The sequence below is a fragment of the Patagioenas fasciata genome, chromosome 24, assembly GCF_037038585.1.
Source record: "Patagioenas fasciata isolate bPatFas1 chromosome 24, bPatFas1.hap1, whole genome shotgun sequence".
Lineage (NCBI taxonomy): Eukaryota > Metazoa > Chordata > Aves > Columbiformes > Columbidae > Patagioenas > Patagioenas fasciata.
In genome coordinates this window covers 5,463,407-5,484,390 of record NC_092543.1, presented here as the reverse complement: position 1 = coordinate 5,484,390, position 20,984 = coordinate 5,463,407, and the positions used below count along the sequence as shown (strand labels likewise).

The 20,984-nt window shown below is 49.7% G+C and overlaps 1 protein-coding gene across 7 annotated transcripts in view; it reads right to left on the bottom strand.

Moving 5' to 3' along the window:
• Positions 1 to 3,240: 3,240 nt before the first annotated feature.
• ARHGAP32 (Rho GTPase activating protein 32) overlaps positions 3,241 to 20,984 on the bottom strand; it is a 159,343-nt gene continuing 141,599 nt past the window's right edge. For all 7 annotated transcript variants that reach the window (XM_071798681.1, XM_071798682.1, XM_071798679.1 and 4 more), the window contains 11 exons: positions 20,427 to 20,529; positions 18,066 to 18,210; positions 17,440 to 17,522; positions 16,922 to 17,029; positions 15,769 to 15,914; positions 14,372 to 14,573; positions 13,527 to 13,672; positions 12,611 to 12,685; positions 11,172 to 12,026; positions 9,654 to 10,516; positions 3,241 to 9,084 (listed from right to left, as the gene is read on the bottom strand). In XM_071798681.1, coding sequence (XP_071654782.1) covers positions 6,838 to 9,084; positions 9,654 to 10,516; positions 11,172 to 12,026; positions 12,611 to 12,685; positions 13,527 to 13,672; positions 14,372 to 14,573; positions 15,769 to 15,914; positions 16,922 to 17,029; positions 17,440 to 17,522; positions 18,066 to 18,210; positions 20,427 to 20,529 — 4,973 coding nt within the window. In that variant the 3' untranslated portion in view covers positions 3,241 to 6,837. The remainder of the gene's footprint in view (positions 9,085 to 9,653; positions 10,517 to 11,171; positions 12,027 to 12,610; positions 12,686 to 13,526; positions 13,673 to 14,371; positions 14,574 to 15,768; positions 15,915 to 16,921; positions 17,030 to 17,439; positions 17,523 to 18,065; positions 18,211 to 20,426; positions 20,530 to 20,984) is intronic.

Genomic DNA, 20,984 nt, shown 5'->3' with positions numbered 1-20,984 from the left:
TTCTTCAAGGCCCTGCCCCCTTAGTTAATAGAAATACAATATTATAGTTAGTAATCAATAAAGTCCCATTTTCTAGGCCAAAACTAAAGCTAAGGGGAACAGAAGCGCTAAACCGAGCTCCTCCCCGGCGCAGAGCGGCTCCCTCCGAGTCGCTGGGGAACACCAAGGTTCTCAGAGCATCCGACCGACTCTTCCTGCCCCAAACATCCTATGAACACACACCAACACGGAGCCAGCTGCTCCGAAACAGCAGCGACGCCTTCATGCCCATGACCATCTCCCCGAGGTACCAGCTGCTGCTCCTGCGCGAGGACTCGCTGCTGGGAACCAGAGCTGCTCTGCTCACAAGTCCCGCAGCAGCTCTGGACATCGCGAGACGCTGCAAACATGGGCAGAGGCAAAAAACCCCAAATAACCCCAACAGAAACCAGCTCACAACTTTGCCTGATCCAACTCATTATCTATTATTTTATTCAGGAGAGTACTTGATCATAGAATTATTTTGGTTAGAAGAGACCCTTAACATGATGAAGTTCAACCATAACCTAACTCTGGCACTAACCCACGTTCCTAAGAACCTCATCTATACATCTTTTCAACCCCTCCAGGGATGGTGACTCCACCACTGCCCTGGGCAGCCTGTTCCAATGCCCAACAGCCCTTTCCGCAAATAAATTATTGCTAATAACCAATATCTACACCTCTCCTGGTGCAACACGAGGCCATAATAGCACCAGGAGACATTCAATGCCTGCCAGCTCGCAGCAGCACTGGCCCCACCACAAACCAACTTCTCTAAGCTCACCACACCAAAGAAAGAACCACCATGGGAGGACACCGGCATCGTCCTTCTCCAGAAACCACAATTACAGCCAGCGCTCCGTGAGCCACACACACACAGGTACCAGCAACCCGAGGTGCCAGAGCCAAACGCACCTCCCCGAGCAGGCGGCAGGCAGACGAGGCTCCGCCGTCCCCTCCGCAGGGTCCCCAGCACGAGCACTCACCTGGTCCGTCCAGGGGCTGTGAGCCGTCAGGGGGCTGGTTGTCTGCACCCGAGCCATCAGAGATCCGTTCGGGTTGGAAAAGACCCTCCAGATCATCGAGTCCAACCATAACCTAAATCTGGCACTAAAATATGCCCCTAAAAACCTCATCTGTCCAACCCTCCAGGGATGGTGACTCCAGCACTGCCCCGGGCAAACTGTTCCAATGTCCCACAGCCCTTTGGGGAAGAAATTGGTCCCCAGATCCAACCTCAAGCTCCCCTGGCACAACCTGAGGCTGTTTCCTGTCCCTTCTTATTTGGGTAGACCAACCCTCCCTTTCCCCCTCCCAGCTACACCCCCCCAGCCCTACAGACACGCTTTCCAGGGAAACAGCGAGGTGAGCTGTGATTTTAATTCACTCATCGCCCAGGTTTTACTCTCCTCAGGACAGTTTTTCACCTTTGGGTGCCTAAAGACAGGCTGGGAACATCCAGATACAACTATTGGGGTGTGTAACCCCCCACGGGACTGAACCCCAGAGGCTGCTACTCGGGGTGGGGAGGGTCACAATAAGCTGAGATTTTTCCCAGGCTAGAACTGCACCCCTAGGAAGATCCCTCCACACTGAGCCCTGTGACTGCAGAGGGAGGGGCAGGACATTAAGCACCAGCTGATGAAGCACTAATAATTAGCAGGTGCAAGGGTATCTCAGGAAAAGGCGGGGCAAGGGGAGGTGCATACAGCCCATTGACACCTCCTAAAACCTGTTAGTGATTAGAGACAGTTACATTATCACCACTCAGCCCCCTCCAGCAGCATCACCCCAGCTCAGCACAGTGACCTAAAAGGTGCTCAGCCCCCCCCCCCAGGGACTTTTAAACCAAGAAGTTAAAAGAAAATCCACTCCTTAGATATCAAGAGTTGGAAACCTGAACAGAAGCTACTAGAATGGGAACATCGTTCTTTTAAGTGGCCTGAACAGTTGTTTTTTATCGGCAAATGTGGTTTCACAGCGCTGCCTGGTGGCAGCACTTTCAGCAAAACACATTTTATAATGCCCAGGCTTTTAACAGGGCTCGGACACCGTGGAGTTTAAGTCTGTCCCTGATGGTTTGTGCCCTGTGCAGAAAAGCTGCTGAGCTTCAGTTCAGGTGCGACTTTGTCTCCTGGCCTGGGGAAGAGTTGAGATCATTTGCTAACTCACCCTCGCTTTGTGCTTTGCCTTTGGTGGCCTCAGGGACAACTTCAGTGGCATTAACAGCTGAGTCTTCATCGGACGCATCCGAGCAGGGGTGGGCAGTGAGCACGGAGGTTAGCGAAAGCCTGGTTGGATGCAGCAGTGGTGCCTGTGACGGTGCTCAGCACATGGAAAGCTCGATGCCCGCTGCACCTATGTACTGCTCACAGGATTCCATTCCTTTATGAGGTCTCCTCATCCTGTCCGTATTGCTCTGGAAGGGTAGGAATTCCTGGTGCCAAGCAGATGATGGGAACAGAGAACAGGGGTGCTGCTGGACTTGCTGGGGCGACCTTTCTCGAGCAGTGACCTGGAGAGGCTGAATGTGCATTAAGAGGCAAACCTGGATGGTAAAGCGAGGATTTAGGAGTGCGTTAGGTGGAGATTTCAAAAGATCGATCTCAAAACAGGCCCAACGGATCCATGCCCACGGCAGATCATGCTCTATGGGCTCAGCGTGGCAAGGGGCCAGGACAGGACTGTTAAGTTGGTTTTACTGCTGGCAGCACTTCTAAAAAGCAAAACATTTATTTGTTTAAAAGACTGCTGAATGCCCTTCTTACAATGTTAAGAAAATATGAAACTAGCTTCCTTTAATCATCTTTTGGCTGCTAATTAACTACGAACAATAGACTGTGCTGCCTAGAATCCCCCCTGGCCAGCTCCAAGGGCCAAGGTGGCCTGTGCCATCTGTTAGTCCTGACTTAAATCTGCCCTGTGCCTTCTGTGCAAATACCAAGCTCTTTCTCCTTGGGCTGACATGCTGGGTGAGAAGAAAGGGAGACTAAAAAAGGCCAGGCTGGCTTATTTTTTGTTAGGAAGCAGTGGCAGCTGTAACTGGACAGATAAGCAGTGGCACGGGCTTACAGGGAGCAATTCTGCTACACAAAGTCACCTCCTCCATTGCCTTCAGAGATGCCTGCCAGCATCCCTCCAAAGCAGGGCCTTTTTCCTTTTTTTTTTTTAAATATAATTAATGAAGCAGTGGCAAAAATACACACAAACACACAGGAATAGTTTTTAACCTGGCTTGATTAATGCTGTCAAGTTGTACATCTGAGTGTGAGCTCAGTGGGACTGTTGCTTTTGTTTAATACCACAAGACACCTCAGTCTGGATTGTTGCATTACAGTACAAATAAAAAACAGGAACAAAACCACATCTGCATCATACAAGGTGAGAAGAATATGAGAATTCTAAATATTTACAGAGAATGGCAAGTGGGGAAACCACAAAAAATATTTACATAAAAATACATGAGCTTGTCGGCATATACATTTTACACCAGTTCACAAAAAAAGACACTATATAAATTAAAGTGAAGGGGAACTCCAAAGGTAACCCAAGGCTTTCTGGGATGTTTCTCTCATGCAGCTCAGGGAAAAGAAACAAAAAAATCAAGTCTTTTACAGCAGGAAAATGAACTGCAAAACAACCCTTTTCTCCCCCTCTTCCCTCCCCCCAACTGGACCAGGCAAGGCTCCGCACACGCAGGGTTTGGGCTGGATGTTGGTTTTAACCAGACCATGCCTTCCAACGCCAGGGATCTGGAGCACGAGGCTCTGGGAAAACACTTGCGTGCCTAAAGCCGCCTTGAACAAAAACAATCATGGGATTTCTCATCCAGGTTTCCTAACACGTAACACATCAGTCGATGTGATGGATGGCAGAGTGCACGTGAGGTTCTGTCCCTTTCTGGGGTTAAAGAGGAACAGGACGTTTTAAAGTTGGTTTTGTGTAGCTACTTTACTACTGCTGTGCATTCCTACTGACCCCCCCCTTCAAAGGATGAGCATAACATGAGGCTCTCTGGAAAGACATAGGCACAAAGTCATGGGTGGTTTGTCATATATGCATATATATTTCACCTGATAAGACTCTTAAGAAATTAACGCTTCACTTAAGACTTCATAGGGGCCGGGTCCTCGTTACTCACCTAACGTATAAGGAGGGTCTCCTATGGGTCGCTGGAGGATGCTGTTGGACACTAACTCCTGCATGCACGGGGGAGACGCACGGCTGCAAACTTAGGAAGTGGCCGTTTAAGAGGCAGGTAGCTTGTGGCAAGTAAAAGGGAATTATTTAAGAGCACAGACGCTTGTCATCCGGCTGGAGATAAGGTTAGGCAATAAATTATTTAATCTGAGCAGAACTGGACTTTAATTCAGAGAATGATTTGCCTCGCTGTCCCCTTGCTCTCTCCCATTTCTCTGCGAGGACACCAAGAACTGACCTTCCAACTAGACTGGTGCAACCTCCCCTCCTCGCTCTGACACATAACGCCCTGTTTAATCTCAGCTGTGATTTTTTGAAAAATATAACTTTAGCTTGGATTAACGAGGATGTAAAACACTTTCTAAGGACCATGAGCTTAACCACAGTGCAAGAGCAGAACTGCATAGCTCGCTGTATGGCTTGGTGTGGGGTGGATGCGGGGGTGACTGCAGAATCGCATCGAGATGCTTAAGCCGCAGGCAGCAGCAACACCAACAAGAAAGGTGCTCATCTGTGTTATCATCTGGGAAAAGCCGGTGCCTCAACCTTTTTAATTTGTGTATTTTTTTAATTTGTGGCTCACCGCTGGTGCACAGAAATGAAGTTTGGGTTCTCTGAGAGGTTCCAGCATCACCCGATGCAGCGAGCTGAGGAGCCCAGGCTCAGGCAGGAGCAGCCCTAACGTTTAAGGAACACGAGTTGGCCAGGGATGGCACTTGGTCTCTGGAAGGAGACAGTGGCTTTGAGCAGGAAAATCCAGAGAGGCGTTCACAATTAGCAGGAGCCCCCTCAGAGCAGGATAGTCCTGGTTTACGTAAGGCTAAAGCGGAGGTTTAGGAGCATTGCTGCAGGGGCAGGACTGGGGAGTTAAGGCTTTTATGGAGAGAGCTTTGACCTCCAGCTCTTGTTACCTGAATCCCAAATAGCCTGAACCAAACACCCTGTCCCTGCTTCAACTGCATGCAAAAAGTATCATCTCACAAAAAACCCAAGCCCTCTACCTGGTAATTACTCTCAAGGAGATCGCGGTAACCTGGATCACTGCACTGGGTTTTTTCCTCTTCTCTTTCCTCACTGCCAGATTTATTTCTGTAACATATAGGAACAGTTCTTCTAAAGAAAATGCTTAAAACAACAGCATTGCACAATAAAATAGTGTAACGCTACCGTAAGGTAGTGTTACCAAAACAGTTCCAGAGGAGGCTACAATATTAAAAGCAGCAAACAGCTAAAGGCTGGTTAGCTACTAGAAGCAGGTTTTCCTTATGCTTTAAAAGCCCCTGAAATAGCTGTGAAACTTTTGTTAAAAAAAAATAAAATAAAAATATGAGTTCCCTTTGACTTACACAGCTGAGTGCTAACTGCACAACCTCCAGGGCTTTAATAAAACATGAGAGGTTCCAAACAGGTAGAGAAGTTCTTCAACTGCACAAGACAGGAATTTATCAGTGAACACTTAAAAAACCTCCTATATCTTAAGTATTGCTTGCGAGCTCTGCCTAATGAAATGGATGTGCTTTTTAACGGGGGGGTGCAGCAAGCCCTGGGAAGTGAGAGGCTGCAAGCACGATGCTGCCTGGCTGCTTTGACAATACGGAAAGCTTTTAATTACCTAGGACAACACTTTATTTGTATTCTAGAGAGTGCACTGGCCTTCTGTCCCTCCGGCTGACCGGATACTGGGGTGAGCTACACTTGCGCTACGGGAGGCGGCACGATTTCCCAACGCACAGACAGCACGGACCTGCTCTGCGTGTGCCGTGAGCTCGTGGGGATCCCCTTGCCGATGCAGAATTTAGAGGTTACAGCAAGCTGTGTCCTGCAGACCTTTGGTTTAAGGTCGGAGCTTTCCCTGATCTAAGAGCGGCAGGATCCGGCCCAGGGCAAATAGCTGCTCATGCAGGTAACTCGGCACTTACACAGTCGTTCCCAGCTGGGAAGCTGGGCTCCAATTTACAAGCTGGGCATAATGCTATAGAGATTTTTTTTTAGCAATATTATTGCTATATTACAATAATATTCAGCAATATTTTTGTAAAGAGATGATACTGTCTGGCCAGCCACAACATGGTATTAAATTACCTGGACTGTGATAGCAGCAAAGAGGAGTTGCCATGAAATGCTGTGCTGTTCCCAACTGTGCGTGTGTGGTTTGGTGCACTTCTGTGATGAGAAATGCAAACCTGCCCCACTTGGCTTCCATAGCTGGCCTACAATAAACGTACGACGGGCGGGGTGAGCAGCAGCATGCACGGTCCCACATGCACGGGACCACAGAGGTGCAGTGAGGAAGCGCCGGTAAACGCCAATGTCAAATCCAAGGAAGGTTTTTTCCTTCCCTCCCTGCCAACAGCATCTCTTTGGGCTCTACCCGGCCTGTGTGCCAAGAGCCTGCCCTGCCGTTCCAGTTGTCTCAAAACTACGTGAAAAAGCTAAATCTCTACTAGGTAAAAACAGTGAGCGGTGGGCTAGGAGGGGGGGGCTGAGGGTGGGTTTTGCTTTGCTCAATGGGGCAAGATTGGGGTATTTTTCTCTTTTTTTTGTGTCACTGAAAAAATAAAACAGTCCGCTGTCCAGCAGAGGCTGCTTAGACTCTATCCCTGCGTCCCCCACAGCTCACTCGACGTGCACCTCTGTCTCAGGCCTCTGCAAACACAGCTCGCTCGGCAGGAAGGCTCCCTGGCCGAGGGCCGTGGCGTAAGTTCTACTGTGCACGTGGGTAAAACCGGGGGGCACAAACCCCCCTCCTCCCACGTAGCCCCCTCTTTGGTGCTGAGGCATGGTATGGTAATCCTCCAGATTATCGTACTGGGACACCACAGTCATAGCGCTTTGGCGTTTCCCCAGGGTTTGGTAGGGGTACAGGAGGGCAGAGTCCCTCTCCGTGCTTTCGGGGTGCTGCATTCGGAGGCTGTGGCTCCGTTCGGGCTTGGGCGGCGGTGCCATGGGCGAGGCGGCGTGTTCCTCTTCTTTATAGCAGTCTCTGGAGTGTTTCTCCGTGGACGGGGTCGGTCTGGCTCGAGACCTCTCCAAATCCGGCCTCTCCTCCGCCAACCTCACCTCCTTGTGGTTCAGTCTCAGGGTCTCCTGGTTCGCCGGGACGTACTTCCCACCTGAGTGCTGGTAACCGATGGGCTCGGGGGGCTCAGGACCACCTTTGGGTCTGTACTCGGGGTAAGGGGGCCCGTTTTTGGGTTCGGAAGGCTGCCTGTGGCTCGCGTCTTGCTGCAAGTGCGTCCGGTGCTCGCTGGCATTGCAGCCCGGCTCGTGCCCCTTCCTGTTGCGGACGCTGCTCTGCTTTTGGGGAAGGGACGGCTTCTCCGCCTGCCCGTTCCCGTATGCTCCTCCATGGTAGTGGCTTCTGTCCGGCTCCGGCTCGGGGTGCTGCATGTAGTAACGTTCATCCCCCTCGGGAGTAGCTGCTTTGGCCGGGTACCTCCCCTCCTTCCCTTCCGCCACGGTGAGGAGACCAGTTTTCCCAGGATCCGATTTGCTGCGCAAGTGAATCACGTCCAGTCCTCCCAGTTCCTCCTGCAGCACCGGGGCCACGTTGTCGTACTGGGACATCACCGGCCCTTTCGCCTTCTGGCGTGTGCGGCTCTCCCGCCGGATGGACTGCATGCGGTACTTCTCCATGTCCTCCAGGTCCCACGACATGTACATGTGCTTGATGTCCGGGGCGGGAGGCACGTCTCTGCTGATGAAGCTGTGCTCTTTGCCTGCCAGGTGGCCGATGAGGCCCCCCCGGGGGTAGGCAGACAGGCTGGGATAGCGGTACAGACCTTTGCTTTGCAGCCGGGATGCATAGGACGCAAAGTCTCGGCTGGGCAGGGGGTGGAAAGGTCTGACCCGCACTGTGCTGTAGGGATCCAGGTCGTAAAAGCTCCCGTCGGCTGCGGTGTAGTAAGAGGAGCTGGAAGAGCTGGAATAAGGACTGTACCGGTAATGCACCCGCCCGTTCTCAAAATAAGGCTGCAGCTGAGTGACGTGGTAGTCAGAGTGGGGCTGATATGGCTTGTACTGATAAAGCGGCCGCGGGCAGTACACCGGCTCGTCGTCCGGAGGCACCTCGGTCCGCGAAATGGGGACGGAGCGGATGGCTGTGGCGGCAGGGGTGGGGACGTGCAGCGACTGAACCCTGCGGATAGTGGGGTACGGAGGAGCGTCCTCGGCGTAGCCGGCGTTGCGCAGACCCGTGGGGCTCACGGAGGACACGAACTCCGTCCGGCTGCGAGGTTTGGAGTGGAGAGCTGGGGTGCTCTTGCCTTGGTTCACGTAGGTGTTGTAGCGGGCGGCCGCGGGTGTCTCCGAGCGAGGCGGGTAGGCTGGGTGCGGGTCGGGTTTGCTGTGGTAGGAGAGGTGAGGAGGAACGCTCTCGGGTCTGTACTGATGGATGGAGGTCGGCTTGTGGTGCAGGTAGGTGTCTGGACCAGAGGGCTCGGGGATGCTCTCGGGTTTGGGATGCGGCACGTACACGGGCTGCAGGGACGCGTGCTTAGGGGGTGGAGGTGGTGGTGGCAGCAGCGCTTCCTCCACGGAGGAGGCCAGCATGGAGGAGGACAGGAAGGCCTGATAATTGGAGTTGTTGATGGCGTCCGCGTTGCCGGAGTGCATGGCGGCGGCGATTTTGCTCTCCAGCGTTCTCACGGGCGGCACGGGAGGCGTGAAGCTGTAGGAGGAGTGAGTGGGGACGGACTCGGAGCGCAGGTGCAGGGGGGGAGCCCTGGTGGTCTCCCGAGGTTTCTCTGGGTGGCTCTGGTGGCCCGTGGGCACGGAAGAAGAGCAGCGGGCGGCCGAACTGTTTTCAGAGACGAAAACAGGCGTGGGCTCAGGTGGCTTTTCGGGTGCAGTTGTGCCCCATACCTATAGGGAAGAAACAGGCAGAAGTTACAAGCAAGCACCCCAAATCTGGAGTTAAAATCTCACAGATGCTTGTACGGATTAGTTCAATGTAAGCAGTTTTTTCTGTGCTGTGGAGATTTTGTTAGGAGCGCTCTGTTAGGTGGTCTGTTCATAAATGTATTATACTCATCCTAATGAAAGTGTGCCTGGATTTACACTCCTGAGGAGCAGAGGAAGCAGTGTAACAGCAGAAATCCCTTCCTGAAATGTGCCTGTGGTGCCCAAGACAGGCTGCAGGTTCAAGGGCAGCAATCTGGATTTCTGAGAGGACATTTCCACATCTAACACTCACATGTGGAATCTGACCTGCTTTCCTAAAGAGGATGTTGGGAGAGGATTTTGTCAGCCCCCCAGGAGAGAGGATGCAAAAATTCTTCCTTGTTTTTGGCCCTTTTAAACTGGCATTCCCCGCATCAGACACCCCCAGCAGATGCTTTTTCTCCTTAAAACCGAGGTATATTGGGATACAACCTGTGCACAGACACTGTGCTTGCGAAAACACGCAAGGCCAGGAGGACACATCCACATACCTGATTGGAACTACTCGATGCTTTTGCCGAGGCCGCTGGCACTTGTCCCGTTGCGGACTGGTGGTCCTGCCTGTGTGCCGGGGCGGGCTGGCCGGCTGTGCGCGGTGCGGCTGTGACAGGGACCTCTGCCAGACCCGCTGGCCCGCGGTTGGGCTCAGTCGCTGTTTGGATGGTTGTTAAATACGGCATCGGAGACGAGGCGCTTTTCTCCCCAGTGGTTGCAACAGGAGAGGACTGAAGTTTGTCATCGGCTGTGCAGGAAGGAAGGTGCTGCTTGTCCCCAGAGGCGCAGGGACGGATTTGGGGCTTATCTACAGCCAGGTCTGGTGTGGGTGCTTCCCAGTCAGGCAGTGCAGCTGGAGCATGGTGGGGTTTGTGCTCCCAGTCCCCAGCGTGGGAGGGGACGTGATCTTTGTCCCCCAGTTTCCCAGGATGGAAGGCGGACTGCTCCTGCTCCCCATCTCTGCTCCCGGCCACGTCCCCTGGGTCCCGGTTCCCAGGTGCCCCCGGCGGGTGGTTCTGCTCCGCGGGTGCGCCGCTGCCTTGGCAATCCTGCTCCACTGGTGCCCCAGTCTGGAAGTGAAGTCGGTTCTCGGGCAGACTGGTGTACAGGTGGAGCTTGTCCGGAGCACCGGCAGAGAGATGGAGCTTTTCTAGAGCTGTGCCAGCTTCCGTCTCTCCGTAATTTGTGCTTTCAGAATGAGCATCTCCTGGCCTTTTCTGGGACTGGGCGGACGCTTGCTGCGCGGACTCGGCTAACGCTAGGGCTAGCATGCGCGCCGCGTTTTTCGGAGGAGGAGGAGGGATAAGAGACACAGAACTGACGGGAACAGGATCCTGGGGGGAGTCGAGGGCAACTGCTCCTAATGGGGGGAAAATTGAGAGAGAGAGTGATTGTACGTTACCCAGTAAGGAGAGTGACCTAACCTTAACGACTATTATAGAAAAATAGATGCTTTCCATGCTTTCACAGTGGCAATTCCTTCTGATGTGAAACACTGTACCTTTGTCTCACATGCAAACGCTGCTCAATAGCACAGCAGTTGATCACGAGAAGGAAAAAAAACACAAGAGATTGTCTAAAGGCTCCTCTTGCATTTCTAGAGAGGTAGGAAGTAGGTAGAAGAGAATGAGATACCCTTACGCAATTTTGATCATAAGGTTTTAGATGAAAAGGTCCTTTCTTCAAGCGTTGGCAGATTTTTAATTTAAAAATGAAAAGTCTTAGATGGTCTATTGGCTGAAATGATTTAGAAGGACATGCTATAGATTTTCACACATGACAGGATGGGGGAACAAAAAAGCGGTATTCAAAGGATTATGGAAACTTATCTGCGATCTGTGTGATGTAGGGAGAAGGCAGAGGTTAAGACCTTACTGATCTGCACAGCCCTGCAAGACACTTGTGATCAGAACCGACGGGCAATCCCCTCTCCTAAAAGGCACGCAGAGGAGGATGTTTCTGAGAGCAGGTCCCCTTTGGAACTTAAAGAAAGAATGGAGGAAAATGCACTGTACCTGGCTGTGTGTGTCCAGTGGGTACAGTCTTATTCTGACTGCTCGATATTGGTCTCTCCCCTTCTTCTGGCACCTCTGCCTTGCCAGCAGCCACTAGCTGGGCGTGCTGGAGCTCCTGGTGGGCTCCTTCCCCTGCTCCTGTGTCACTGTTTTTCAGGGGCAAGGACATCTGGGTTGGGGACCTGTTTGTGATTTCGGTGATGCCAAGCCCTTTGCTCCAGCCGGAAGCAGAGGAGTTTCTGGCCACGACGGACGCTGCTCCGATTGATTCTGACAGGCGGCTGGGCAGCGCGAAGGAGACGGGTTCTGACGTGGGCAGCGGCGGAGATTTGAGGGGCTTTCGGCCCACCCTGGGCGAGAAGGTGTGGGGTTTGCAGGCTGTCTCTTCCGTGGGGCTCAGGTCCAGAGTAAAGAAGGGACTCATCTTCTCTTGGAAAGGGGAGACTGGCTCAGAGCTCGTGGCACTGCCTGGTGTCTGGGACTGGCTGCCTGATTCTAAATCCTTCTTTAGCAGGCTCGGTTTCTCCTTATTAATGCCGACTGACTCCAGCAGGGAGGTGCTGCTGTCCAGGCACTCGGACTCTGCTTGGGGTGGGCTGCACTGGAAAGACATCGGGTCGAAATCCAGGCTGGCGACTCCGATATCTGGGGGACTCAGATCGACATCTTCGGCAGATCGAGGAGAAATCAGCGCGGGAACGTGGATGAGCCCCTCGTCCCCATCGCTGTCGTCGTGGGGCAGGTTGTCGTAAGAGTTGCAGCGATTCATGTTTCCTAAGAGCTCTCCGTTGAAGGAGGCGGACAGCGCGTCACTACTGGACCTGGGTCTTCTGGGTCGAAACAGTTTAGATTCACCTGGGAATGAACAGATACACAAGGGTTAGTCTCAAAACCTTACTGTCCAGGAGGCGATGGGTTTGTGTTTTCAAAGCAGTCTCAAGGCTGTGTGTAAGATGCTCACCTGGTGAACTCTAATGCAAAAGTGCTGTAGTTAGCAGCAACTGTTTATTACATTTGCTCAAACTCTCTTACAGCAGTTGTCAGGTCTGATCTAGTCTGAAACAAAGTTGTTTGTGAAAGCAAAACCAGCATAAGTGTGCTGTAGACCTAAGGCTTTCTTAGAAAGCATCTTCCTTCTGATGTCATCTTTTCCACCTTAGAATAGAAAGGGGAGATGACAAGGCAAAAATGTAAGCAGTGCTGGCCATACAAAAGCAAGAGGTTTGCCTTTTTTACCTCAGAAGGAAAACAAAGACCCGAAGAACATTTCTCTGGGATACCCGTATGTGTTGGGCAGCGGCGAGCTGCTTCATTAATTACCAAGTCCAGCTTTTACTGGGTGGGTAGAAAACCTGCCCTGTTCACTATTTGCAGTCAGTGATGTCAAACCGCATCTTTTAATCCACACACATTAAGAGGCAGGTACGATCTTGTCTTACCATCAACCGCATGCAGAGAGGTGAGCGATTCTTCACTTTTGGCGGAGCGAAGGGTCCCGCTGTCTCCCCGTCCGCCTAAGGAAACACAAGTGAGACAGAGAAGCTGAATTATAAAAATAGCTTATATGTGGCTATGGTGGTAGGAAGAAACAAATGGGTTTCTAGCAACAGTACCAGTGTCCTGGGAGTCATAGTTCTGCTTTTTTGTTTTGAGGTTGTGTTTTTCTTGGTTAGGTCTTTACTCCAAAGCCTTTAGAGAAACATTTATCCCATTCACTGTTAAAAATCTTTCTTGTCTAAGGCAGACGTAGTCCTGCTGCACATGGCCCTGCAGCGGTCCCTTTCAGACAGTCTTTAAGGACAGTCATATAATGTGTGTATTATACTGGAGACTCTGAGGGTTCTAATTTAAAAATGGAACCAGGGAGAAGATGGGAGAAAAGTCCTCACTGGCCCATGTTTGGGGATTTGTGGTGTTTTACCACAAAAGCATATTGTTGCTATTTTTAAATTTGGAAAGAGACAGCAAACACTATATGGAAACGGCTGAGAATTCAGAGTCTATATGCAAAGAATCCCAGGTTGGAAGGGACCACAATGCAGCTCTAAAAGGTTGTTGGGTGCCTTCTCCAGTTAGAGTGGTACAGCTGGTGGGGTGAATGTGTTTGTGGAATAGCAACCTTTACCTAGTTTAGTTTGTGTGCTTTTACCTAGTTTAATTGTGTGCCTTTTGAGAGCACACCAATGCATCAGAAGGAATGATTCCGAGCTAATGCAAGATCAATTTGGGAAAGATATGTTAATGGAAGGTGTTATACATGGATTGAACGCTAGAAGGAGATAAAATCACACTGAAAATGTGAATTCAGCATTGCTGGAAAGCCCAGGATTGTGGAAGTTGGGTTTGCACCCTTACCTGCCAGGGCTATGGCTTTCATTTCCGAGGGCTCGCTGGGATTGCGCTGCAGTTTGCGTTTGGACACGGATGACGATTTGCCCAGGTTGAAGAAGGAACGCCAGCTGCCAACTGGTGACTTCTTCATCTTGCTGGGCGCTCTTTTTCTGGAGTGAGAAAACAGAGCAAACTGTTGGAGGGGAAAACTGCGCTTAATTCCTGCTGATGGCTATTTGCTATTAGCACTGCTTGGTTTCTGCTGAAATAAAGCTTAGAAACTTGGTCTCTTTTAACTAGGTGATGGTGGTTTTGTTCTTATGGCTCGTCACCAAACTATGCCAAGCAGGTGAGCAAAGGCTCCGTATGTGTACAATGCAGCACCTAAGGGGTGGCTTTCATTAGCTGGCAGATGCACCAGTTGTCTGTAAAGCGTATTCAAAACCACCTCTCACTCGTGCTGTAAATCACATCCACCTCCTCCCACTGTCATACTTAATTTCTAGTGGAGCAAATGGGCAGACTTGATGGCACCTCGAGGGGAACCCAGATTTGTTACAGGCAATTAGTCCTGAAATCTGGAAAACCCCAATGTTTCCAGGTGTTCGCTCTGCTTACAGATGATTAGTGACTAGTACATATGCATCACATACAACACGGCTTTATACTTTTAATGATATCCCTGCTAAAAAGCAGGGAGTGGCACAGAAGCTCTGTGGCTGAACTAAGTCTACCAGACAACTGAGTTAAGCCGAGTCCTCCGATTGTCCAAAGCAGGTGGAAAACTGGCAAGAAAACTTCATGGACGACCAGGCTAAGTGAATATCAGCACATTTATGACAGATGCTGGAAAGGAAACTCGTCTGTACCTTTCAGATGGAAAGTCTATGACTGTGTGGAATTTCCCCTGAAGAGCTGCAGGACCTTCTCCCACTTCAATGTATTTGCTGTCTGCCACGATAGGAGAGTTGATCTGGGCCTGTGTCCGCGCCTGCGCCTCCTCCAGCGTCAGCAGCTTGGTGGAAGGAGAGGACACCAGCAGCGACTTGGGCCGGGATAAAGAGCTGTGCCCTGGAAGGGAAAACCACAGGGAGAATCAGAAACCAGCGGGACTGAGATCAAAGCTCCGGCTCTGTGTGTCTAGGGAGGTGCTGTGTTTTCTGCAATCTTTGTCATCCCAGCCACTGAAAGACGTGGTCAAAACAACCATTTTGTCAGAGGTGTGTATGACAAAAAACATTCTCTATTATGAGAGCAGCTTAGTGTGTTTTAGAAAGAAAAAAAGAAGCAGAGGGAAGCGGGTAGCTTAGAAACCTTCACTGACATACTTCACTTTAGGTTCATCTGCATGTAAATTCTGTCAAGAAAGTGATGGTTTTTCTTCCGATAAAGCTCAGCTTCGGTCATTCCCAGGTTCCACCTCTCGGTGCAACAGCAAATGCCACGTGTGACTGAAACTGCTATAGACTAAAGCAGGCTTGGGAAAAACCACCTGCACCTCTTACGGGCAGGCCCAGGGAGAAATCCACGCTTAAAACCAGGCTCTTGGAAGCACTGAAGAGACGCTGATATGTTGTGAAACAGCCTGAGCCTTCTCCCCACCATTTTCGTGTCAGAGCACACCGAATGCAAGTGACCGAGTCATTAAACAATTAGCTGAATTCACATAGTCCGTTCTAAGCCTGGATAATAATTTGGCTGGGATTCTTAGTGTGCTTATCTTCCCCTGGCAGAGCTCAGCCTGCTGTGGGCTATTACTGTTCAGCCAACTTAACCCCTCGCTCCTATTGACTTCAAATTGCCTTCCAGTAGGAACACAAGCTGGACTTAGAGCAACTCTGCTATTAAGTAGAGGTAGGGCTTGCTTAAAAGCGGAGAACTGCAAATACAGTGGAAAAAACAGCTATTTGCGCCCCACAGGTGCTGGTAACTGCATGGACTTTGCACATTTCATAGGAAGGACAGGTTATCGAAGCAGATGGTACCACTTAATGCTGCTTAGAAGTAATAATAGCTTGTGGTATCCACGTTTGTTGATCTAACAGAGTAAACTTTCTTCATGGTATGACTCCACCCATTTTCATTGGAAAAAATATACTTACGGTCTTAGCAGTTACTCAAGGGGTTCTAACATCATCACCCTGGAAATCTGTCCTCTCAGTTATACCAAAAACATATTTAAGATGTCCTGTGGGAGGCTCAGATACTCATTTGACGTCTGCTACCTTTTTTGCTCAAGGTAGAGGTGGTGGAGGAAGATGCTCACCTGCTCCATCGCGTATGACCGAGCTGAGCTTGGAGCTGAAGAGGACGTCCACGTGGTTCAGGATGAATTCCACCACCACCGACTGGATCCGCACCTCCATGAAGGCGGCTGTTCCACTGAAGCAGGCAGACTCGATCTGCTTTGATCTGCGGAAAAGGCGGATGAAACGAAACGGGAACATGGGAAGATGTTCTCCTTTTGGGTAAGGTTGCTCAGGCAGACGAGACTTTAGAGGCAGTTAAGAGATTAAATGTCATCAAAGCTTTACACAAATTATCACAGTGACCGTAGTGATTTATAGCCAGATTTGAGGTTCAGGTTTGAGTCTGGAAGGACAAACAATGTGCAAAATGTCGGGACTGAGGTAAATGAACTGCATACAAAGAGCAGGAATCTTTTGGTTAACCTATTTCCAGGCTCTGTGAATGGCACCGGTGCAATGCAGTCGCACTCTACTCAACTCACCGTGGCCTTTCTAACGTGGTTCCCCTCCAGCAGGGAACTCTTCACCTGACCCTGCCCAGCGAGTACCCCCATGGTCACAAGAGAAAAATCAAACGAGGGATCATTTGACCGCTTGTGGGTAAATTGGCAGGAAGGAGAAAAGAGCTGACCCTCGTTACCGGCACACAGGGGAACCTATGACTCAGGTTTCTCAGGTTGATAACAAAAGCCGCCCAGAAATTAATACAATAGAGGCCAGGGTGATTTTTTTCTTTTAAACGAAAATTTTAAAATCACATCATTAATTTTAAACTACCCTATTATGTACATTCGAAACAAATTTTAGGGGACGGATTTATCCAAAATCATCTCCGTAAGTCTGAATTTTTACAGCCAAAAGCTGTCAAATTAGACACTAGAGACTTGGGCACTGGGAAATCAGTGATGCCACTGAGCACACTTTCCTGGATGGTCAAGGCCACATTGGTCTCATCTGATCAGGAGAGGGGAAATTATCATCTAGAAAAGCCCCTGCTCGGCATAACTGCCCATCAGAAACTTCACGGAGGAGAAGAACACATTGGATGGAAGGCAGGAAGATCCTTCTCAACTGCTGGAAGTTATGATTTTCTGCACAACAGGTATCAGTTTGCTATACATCAAAAAATCTATCTTGTATTTAAATGGGGGTAGGGAGGACAAAAGGTACCTTAGGAGGTTTGGAGCCCAGACGATTGCTAAGTTCTTCGTGTGCATATTTGTGATGGAGCAGTAATCAGCTAGGCGAGCTAAGTGTCTCATTAGGAACTCCAGCGTCCTGGAAAACAGGAGATAGGCAAATGTTCAGCACCAATGAGCAAAGCCATGCTTCAATTTACAAAACAAACCCCAGTTCATTACTTCAGTTTGGTGTGACAGCTCACAGAACAAAAAACGTTGAACTATGTACTCTAAGCCTGATAGTAAAGTTGTCTTTAGCAAATAATTACACTGGGGCGCGGTGAGAGGGTTTTCTCCTGGCTCAAGGAAAAGATGATTTCAGTCCAAGGGCTGGACCCAGCAACCACTGAGGTGGATGGGAATAATCTAAATGCCACCAGCACATCTAACCATAAACCATTTTAATATACAGAGGTACAGTGTGGCTATCTCAAGAGGGAAAATGGGAATTGTATTGTTTCGCTCCTGCAATGCCAGCAATAAGAAGATAGTAAAGGTTGTGCTCACCTGTAGTGAGGAGGCGGCAGCTGCTGGATGACGTCGTGGATTTTCACCAACCGTTCCTCGTCCGTAGCAGCAGAGACAGCGTCCTGGAACAAGGCAGGGGGGGATTTAACCGCAAATGAAACTTAATACCTGCCGCGGCATCCTGAACCACGTGGCGAATGCACCGTTTTTCAGTAGTGAGGTGGATTTTGTCGCTCTTCTCTACCTTCGGAGAGGGGTCCATCATAATGTGAGAAAGGCCAAGTAAATCAAGATCTGGGCCACTTTATATCTTAATTTTACAAAGCAATTTTTTGTAGCAGGCGTAGATCCAAGTAGCATTTGCTTCTAACCCCATTCCTGTTTGAGGAATCATTGGGGAACAGCAAACAATGGGGGAGTTCTTGCAAAGCACCATTAGTGTCCCAGTAACCTTCTACTGGGGGACCAAAACTAAAATCAAAAAGCATGTGTGAGAAAACCTGAAGGGGAACGAGAAAACCCCAAATTAAGCAGAAATAAGACAAAGAAAAGTGTGCGGAAGACAAGTTCAGCTTGTTGCTGGACCCTTTTCAGGATTCTCTGTTTAACCTGTGTAGATGAGGTCCCACTGAACAGGAAGGAGAAAGGCACCGCCTTGGACTTACGGAGAACTTCTCGTAGAGTTGGTAGGTGAGCAGAGGGTTGGGGAGCTCGCGGAAATAGAGCTTGCAGAGGGAGCCCACGCAGTGGATGTCCTGGATGTAAATGTCCTTCGTCAGGTCAGGAATCTGCTCCGAGTCAAACTCATGCCTGGAAACAAGAGAAAAATGAGCAAAGGGGTTTGAAAAGGAGGAATGAAAATAAAATCCAGTGCAAATTACAGTAAGGAAAAACGAGAGTTTCCTGATTTACAGGAAAAAAATACTAAGTCACCAAAGCCACATGGCCTGTGGTTGTGGTGCTGCTAGACTCGATTTTTCCAAAGTGAGACTTTTCTATGCTTCAAATAAGGCTTTTAAAATCAGTTTTACAACTAGTCTGCAATCCCTTTTCCTCTAACAGAGTCTCCAGAGAATGTTTTCTAAGACCATGGAGACAACCTGTATATTTAACTCCCAGGGGCTGTGACTGGGAGAGAAAAACACATCATCACCAACATTTATGAACTAAAAGCTAAGCTTAGAAGGCCAAGGGCTGGCTTGCTCCCTTGGAAGGTGAGGAAGGAGCTCCTTCCTCCTCATAAACCCAAAGGTTTTGTGAGGGAAACCATTTCTACTGAATGCCAGCCTGGGGGCAGAAGAGGTCTCTGCTGACATGACCAGTCCAGCCCAGGGCTCATTTCACACACAGCACAGGAGGAAATCAAGGTTTTCCCCAACCCCCGGGTTGTCCGTAGCCACGATCCCCAGCGTTCAGCACACTGACTCATCCCTTACTCATATCTGGGAGAGAAACTTCTTTGCTACACTTGGCTCCGCAGAAGAGAGAGCGCAGAAGGGAAAACAACCACCAACCCAGCCCGTCCAAATAAACTCAGCCTTGGCTGAGATCCCCCGGCCATATCCTGCCCTACTCCAGTATATTTTCCCTAGAAATAAATCTCACGCTGCGATAGAGACCCAGCCCTGCAGAAGGAGAATACGGAGCAATGAAAGGGAACCCCCCACGTTCAGCCTTTCTTCCCTCGGCACTGGCTGTTTCGATCACTACGCGTTATTTCCTTCAACCCCGAAGGAAGGTTCTGTTAGGAGAACACAACTTCACAGGCTCTCAGAAAAAGCCAGAGCTGGAATTCAGGGATACCCATCCAACTCAACACTCGCTCTGCTTTGTCCACCAGCCAAATAAAGGCGGCTAATGCAGTATTAAAGGGCAAACCTCTGTCCCGGAGTAAATCTCCCATGTGGAATAAATTCTCTGACTTTCTCTTCAACCAAAAAGCCCTTTAAATCCGGGAGATCCAATTCTTCTGTGTGAAACTTAAGAACGGTGACTCATTTATAAAGACACAGCAGCTCTAGCTTTGGAATAAGCCTAATGATCTGTTTATGTAGCTGGAAACTGCAGCAATGCAACGTGTCCTACATTAATCAAACACTTATGAAAATCTGTAGTGATTTAGATGAACAACAGGGACAATGTTTACAAGCCATGCCATGTACTCCCTTCCTTTTGTGTTTGGAACGTCTCAGAAAACTGAAAAAATAGGCTGTCACTTTATTCTCTGTACTATACCAGGGAATTATGCCCTTAAAGTTTTAGAAAACCATTTTTAAAGCACCTTTGGAAAACAATGAAGGAGAAAATGGTCTTGGCAACACAAAGGGGAAAAAATGGACTAAGGCAGCGATTAGAAAGACGGTCCAGCACAAGTCAAAATGGGGAATTAAAGGTATATAACAAGGGCAAACACTTTATTCAGCCAAGACTCCTGTGGGCAACAGCTACAGTCGGAGTCTTTGGAGCCTGCGTATCAAATCCTCGGGAGCGGATTTTTAAAACACAACTTGCTGTGGTGAGACACAGGATTAAGCTGAACCAGAACAAACCCATCCATGGGAGGGTTTGCACAGAAACTGCGCCAGCTTGAACCTGAGCACTGAACTCGGGAACAGCCGGGACAACGGGGAAAGCCCCTCGGTGAGGCCGAGGATCACCACTGGAATCAGTCGCACCCCACCAGGTTCTCCCAGTCCCTACGCAACAGAAAAGCACGTACGAAATGATGGGAGGGAAACCAGTGTCACAAAAGGCCAGGGACCATTTACTGTGATGAGAAGAGCTCCTAAATGGGGAGAACAAACACCTCGCCTTGCCCTGCACAGCCCGGCAATGCCACCCACCACCAATTACGCAAGTACTCCCTGCGTGTTCCCAATTAATTGCTAAAATGCCAGGAGTCCAAAGCAGCAAGATGAGCTGCTTCGGTAGCAAGGAGAAGCAGAACTGAACTGTGCCAGCACGGTGACACCAGGGTCCCAGTGCACCCCAATACAGTCTCCCCGTGCTCCCAGGTCTGTACTTACCGTAGTTTCTGGATGTTGGACGCGATCCCCGACAGACGATATATCCCATCCACAATGCCATGCTTCTCAATGAATTCAGTGCAGCTCTTGAGGACCTGGGGGACTAAAGAACAAGTGTTGTCGGTTAGTTCAGGATGTTATTAAAATCCTAGTTCAGGCTGTGGTCTTGTCAGATGCCATAAACTAAGCCCAGCTGCTTTAGTTCTTCCTTAGAGGAGAAAGAAATCTAATTGAGGAGTTGGTGTGGAAACTGGTCAGAGGTGTTCTTTGCTTTCAAGAAATGCCAGGATATGAATCAGGGTGAAAAACGTCAATTCTGGTCAAGCAGAGGCAGTGCAGACCCCATCACAACTCCCACACAAACTGTGGTGTTGAACTCCATTGCAGAAGAGTTACAAAATTGAGCAAATACTCTCTTTGGCCAAAGACCTCCTCTGTTTTCAAATCTATACAGGATTAACCTATACTGCTTGGCTTAAACAAATACAAACATTTTGGAGATGCTACTTGCTGCACCAGAGCCAGGAGAGTTTTACAGCCGATAATTTCATCCGTGGT